The 5,935-nt window shown below is 39.1% G+C and overlaps 1 gene segment (V, D, J or C); it reads left to right on the top strand.

Annotated features, from left to right (window-relative positions):
* The first annotated feature begins 2,725 nt into the window (after nt 1-2,725).
* Nucleotides 2,726-3,666, top strand: LOC110563407 (immunoglobulin kappa variable 4-1-like). The segment is given in 3 exon segments: nt 2,726-2,792; nt 2,976-3,277; nt 3,601-3,666. Coding segments are annotated over 3 exon segments (417 nt in total).
* The last annotated feature ends 2,269 nt before the right edge of the window (nt 3,667-5,935 follow it).

Below are 5,935 nucleotides of genomic sequence, written 5' to 3'. Positions count from 1 at the left end.
GCAGTCTCCCCTTCAGTGCATTAGCCTGCAATACAGACACCTTTAAAGCTGAGCCTGACAGCCAGTGTCTGAACCAGAAAACCTTTTATCTCTACACAGCCTGGTAAGTACTCTCCTCTCTCTCCGAGGCGCATTGAGCCTTGTCTTACTCAATTAGACTTGAAAGTCTAGGAGAGCATTCAAGGGCCAAAGTGTCCTTTATTCTTTTATGGAATGTCCTGCTTTGAGTAAAAATTACATAATTATTTTTCACTTCTTTTGCCTATCTTGACAATATGATTTTAAAGGTGATTTGACACAAATTATTCTCATTATTAGGGCTATGTTCATTAGCAGAATACTTCATTTGAAAACAATTTAAAAAATTTTTATGCGTTATCCACACTCTTTAAAAATAGGTAATCTTTAAATTCCAATAATACCCTCATTTTCTTTATATTTTCTTCTGCTATTACCTATAAATAAATGTTAACTATGTATAAATTTGTTTTTGTCTGAGTTACTTGGTAAAACTGAAAGTACTTACAGTAACCACGAGGAATTATGTAACATAAATGTACACTTGAGCTAGGCAGGAATACATCAAATTTGTGGTAGACACTGAATAAGTAAACAATGAAACTGGTGAACATTCACCTGTCTATATTCGACAGTCTCCATTCATTCTGCATATGAATAGAACACACATGGGCAGCAGCAGAACCTCAGAGAGCATCTTCCTACCAACACTGCTCTTTATCCTGTGCTTGTTGAAATATTAACTCTATTTTCATATACTCATTACACATAATACTGGATTTTATAAAAGCAAACATCTTTCGAGATTAGGTTACATAACCATATGTATTGTATACCTCGTACTGATGAGATTTTATGTCAAATTGACACAAACTATAATTATGTCAAATGAAGGGACAACCCTCATTTAAGAAAATGCCTTAGTACTACTGAGCTTTGGGCAAGCTGCAGGGAATTTTCTTAATTAGTAATCGATGAGGTAGGATACAGTCCATTGTAGGTGATGCAACCATTCATGGTGACCCTGGGTTCTTCAACAGAGCAACCTGAGCAAGCCATGAGGAGGAATCCAGTAAGCAGCACTCCTCCATGACCTCTGCTCAGCTTGTGCCTCTGGGTTCCTTCTCTTTTTGAGTCCTAGCCCTGACTTCCCTAAGTGATGTACTGTTACCTGGAAGTGTAAGGAGAATAAATTTTCCCATCTTTGTAAGTTTCATTTGTTCATGATGTTTTATCAAAGCAACAGGAATCCCAAATAAGACACATCCTTTACCCTTTCTCTCTGTTCCTTGTTTCATTTACTACAAGTTTCTTCCCTCACTGAGTTCCCCTTCTATGAATCTACTACAGTTTTATTCATGTTTATATATTCATGTTTAAGTTATAAGAGTTATAAATCACGGGGTACATGTAATACTTTTGCTTCTAAGTCATATGTCCCCTCTGCCTCATTGTCATGGGTCACATTCCACTCTAAATTCTCCCTATCTGCTCTTAAATGTAGGGACCTGGATATCTCACTCAATACTAAAGAAGTACAATTGTTCATTGATTGATTCTACCTTCCAGGTTTTTATCTCTTATTTATGAGTAAACATAACATTTAAGAAATGGGAAACTCAGGCCCAATGTAAGCAACATGCTAACTAATGCCATCCATTCATTCTCTAAAACCAAACTGATCAACTGCTTTTGGAGGCCACAGATATAGAAGGGTATTACAGTATTATAGACCAGATACAATTTCTCATGTTGTGTGTGTGTCTTCTTTCAGGTATAATATCCTCTTTATGGACTCTCCCTTATCATCAGTTATTTTTCTATTGTTGTAATAAACAACATGACCAAAGCAGCTTTTAAAAAAGGCATCATTGGGGCTTTCAGAGAATTAGAATTCAAGATAGTAGAATGAAGGCAGCAGGTGGCAGTCTGAGTAGTAGTTGGAGCAAAACTCAGGGCTCACATTTCCAACTCTATGTACGTGTGTGTGTATAGATATGTATGTATGTATATAAATGTGTGTACCATGTGTGTTTCATTAGTGGAATTACAGATGTCTGATAATCATCAAACAACTGCTTAGAATCAAACCTGTGTCTTTTACAAGAGAAGCAAATGTTTTTAACAACCGACTTGACACTCTACTCCTAACCCTTTTTCTTTTTACATTTATCCTCTTTTATCTTCTCCATTTCTCTTTCCTCTCCACATTTCCCATCTCTCCCCACAACAGCTTTCCTTTTCTTCCTCTCTATTCTCTCCTTTCTCTCCTTTTTCCACCTCATCTTCTCCATTGCCCTTCATACTCTCCTTTCTTCTGTTTCCTTTCCCATTTCTTTCTGCTGTTGTTGATCAGAATATTTATTATTTCCTTAGGATTGTTATCAAAAGTTTTCTAGTATTATTTCTGTCAAACTCACTTGGCCTTAAGGTCTTTGGTTCTTAATTGAAGACTGCCATAAGCGCATCTCAGTATTTGCAGTTTGAGAGCTCTAAGTTGGTCCTTGAGCTTCTATCTTGATCTACCCCCCCCCCATGATTGCTTATTTTCTTGGATGATATTTTTGGCTGTGGATTCTCTCACACCACTGAACCCAGGCTATTTTCTATTTTATGTGATGACTACTTTGCATAGGTCCCTATAAGGCAGCCCATCTGCTCATATTTTGTAAACCAGGCCTTTGCAGCAAGAACTGAAAAGCATCAGACAGGCAGTGGCACGAAGATGGAGTCACAGCCCCAGGTCTTCATATTCCTGCTCCTCTGGATGTCTGGTGAGACTTTAAGACTACTGGAATATCATCACAGTAATTCATTTATAGAGGAACAGCTATTTACTTTTGGAATCCAATAGTATGCAGGCAATGACATTAGAAAAGGCATTTTTGATCCCAACATTTGCATCAGTAATTCATTTTGTGTATATGTGAATGATCATTGTCTTTTTCTGATTGCAGGTGCTAAAGGGGACATTGTGATGATCCAGTCTCCTGAAATCATGTCCACATCTGTAGGAGACAGGATCACCTTAAACTGCAAATCCAGTCAGAATGTGGGTAGTAGTGTACATTGGTACCAAGAAAAACCAGGGCAGCCTCCTAAACTGCTAATCTATGGTGCATCCAATGGATACACTGGGGTCCCTGATCGCTTCACAGGCAGTGGTTATGAGACAGATTTCACTCTCAGCATCAGCAGTGTGAAGGCTGAAGACCTGGCAGATTACTACTGTCAGCAGAGTTACAGTGATCCTCCCACAGTGCTTCAGCCTCCAACACAAACTTCTAGAGTCTCAGCAGCTGCCACACATAGCCCTGGACGTGCACACTTCCCATTTCTGCCTGAGATCTGCTGTGTATGATGAATTGATGAAATGTTCAGCAGAAAATTAATAAAGAGATGGCCTCCATTCATTTATAGTTTTGGCAATACAGGTGCATATATATATATAAAAAGTGAGAAGCTAAGTTAAGAGATTTAGAAGTTGTGGTTTTGCACTGAGAGGATACAGTACGAACAAGAAGTATCAGTGAAGTTTACAATGTCATGCTGGCTTTACATATGTCCATGTTATGCCTTCAGGATAGGATGAATCTGTCTAAAATAGGACAGAATTTGAAATCATTTACAAAGAATACAGCATCATGAGGTTATTAGTTTAGATTAAGAATTCTCAAGCTTTCAGAAGTTAAATCTATGAAAAACATTGTCCATTTCATTTAGATTTTCAAATTTTGTGGTGTATAGGCTCTTGAAGTCAGACCTACTGATTCTTTTAATTTCCTCTGTGTCTGTTATTATGTCCCCAGTTTTGTTTATGATTTTGCTGATTTGGATAGTGTCTCTCTGCCTTTTAGTTAGTTTGTCTATAGGTTCTTCTATCTTGTTGATTTTCTCAAAAAAACAGCTCTTGGTTTCATTGATTCTCTGAATTTTTTTTTTCATATAATAAACAATTTATTACTGCAATTTTAGATGACTATATAAACATGAAAGCCCAGGATTGCATTATCAGCACAAAGAAAGATGAGGAACTCTGAGTAACTGGTCATGTGGTATGCTTTGGTCTATATGTCTATGTCTAGTGCATATATGCATCTAAAATTTATTTATTTATTACAGTTATTTATTCACTTTGTTTCCCAGCTATGTCCCCCTCCCTCATCTCCTCCAAATCCCACCCTCCCTTCCTCCTCTCCTCCCATGCCCCTCCCTTGCTCAGTTCACTGATAAGGTTGGACCTTCTCCTCTTCCATCTGACCCTATCCTATCAGGTCTCATCAGGACTGGCTGCGTTGTCTTATTCTGTGGCCTGCTATGGCTGTTCCCCATCCCCTCATAAGAGGTGACCAACGAACCAGCCACTGAGTTTGTGTCAAATACAGCCCCTGTTACCCTTACTAAGGAACCCATTTGTAGACTATGATCCCATGGGATACATGTGTGCAGGACTTTTAGATTATCTCCATGCATGGTCCTTGGTTGTGTTGTCAGTCTCAGAAAAGACCCCTGGGCCCAGATTTTTTTTTTATTTTTTTATTATTTATTTATTTATTTTATACTTTATTCACTTTGTATCCCCCCATAAGCCCCCCTCCCCTCCCGATCCCACCCTCCCTCCCCCTTCTTCATGCATGCCCCTCCCCAAGTCCACTGATAGGGGAGGTCCTTCTCTCCTTCCTTCTGATCTTAGTCTATCAGATCACATCAGGAGTGACTGCATTGTCATCTTCTGTGGCCTGGTAAGGCTGCTTCCCCCTCAAGGGGAGGTCATCAAAGAGCAGACCAATCAGATTATGTCGGAGGCAGTCCCTCTTCCCATTACTATGTAACCAACTTGTGCACTGAAATGCCATGTGCTATTTCTGTGCAGGGGTTCTAGGTTATCTCTATGAATAGTCCTTGGTTGGAGTATGAGTCTCTGGGAAGACTCCTGTGTTCAAGTTTTCTGGTTCTGTTGCTTTCCTTGTGTGGTTCCTGTCCTCTCCAGCTCTTACTATTTCCCACATTTTACATAAGATTCCATGTGTTCTGCCCAATAGTTGCCCACAAGTTTCAATGTCTGCTTTGATAGTCTGCAGGAGACAGACTTTCAGAGGCCCTCTGTGGCAGGTTCCTATGTTGTTTCCTGTTTTCTTCTTCTTCTGATGTCCATCCTCTTTGCCTTTCAGGATGGGGATTGAGCATTTTAGTTAGGGTCCTCTCTCTTGCTTAGTTTCTTTAGATGCACAGATTTTAGTGGGTTTGTATTTTGTTGTATGTCTATATGAGTGAGTATATACTGTGTGTGTTTTTGCTTCTGGGACAACTCACTCAGGATGATCCTTTCCAGGTCCCACCATTTACCTGCAAATTTCATGATTTCCTTATTTTCATTGCTGAGTAATACTCCATTGTGTAGGTTTACCACAATTTCTGCATCCATTCTTCAGTTGAGGAGCATCGGGGCTGTTTCCAGCTTCTGGCTATTACAAATAAAGCTGCTACAAACATAGTTGGACAAATATCCTTACTGTATACTTGAGCCTCTTTTGGATATATGCCTAGGAGTGGTATGGCTGGATCTTGAGGAAGTGCTATTCCTAGTTGTCTGAAAACTATTTATTTTATATATTTCCAGAGTGGTTGTACAAGTTTACATTCCCACCAGCAGTGGAGAAGGGTTCCCCTTTCTCCATAACCTCTCCAGCATGTGATGTCACTTGAGTTTTTTATCTTGGCCATTCTGATGGGTGTAAGGTGAAATCTCAGGGTTGTTTTGATTTGCATTTACATAATGGCTAATGATATTGAACATTTCTTTAAGTGTTTCTCTGCCATTCGATATGCTTCTACAGAGAGTTCTCTTTTTAGCACTGTTCTACATATTTAAATTGGATTACTTGGTTTGCTGCTTTTCAGCTTCTTTATTTCTTTA

Source organism: Meriones unguiculatus, chromosome 5, assembly GCF_030254825.1.
Source record: "Meriones unguiculatus strain TT.TT164.6M chromosome 5, Bangor_MerUng_6.1, whole genome shotgun sequence".
Lineage (NCBI taxonomy): Eukaryota > Metazoa > Chordata > Mammalia > Rodentia > Muridae > Meriones > Meriones unguiculatus.
The sequence above is the reverse complement of the archived record's forward strand: the minus strand, read 5'-3'. Positions and strand labels throughout refer to the sequence as shown.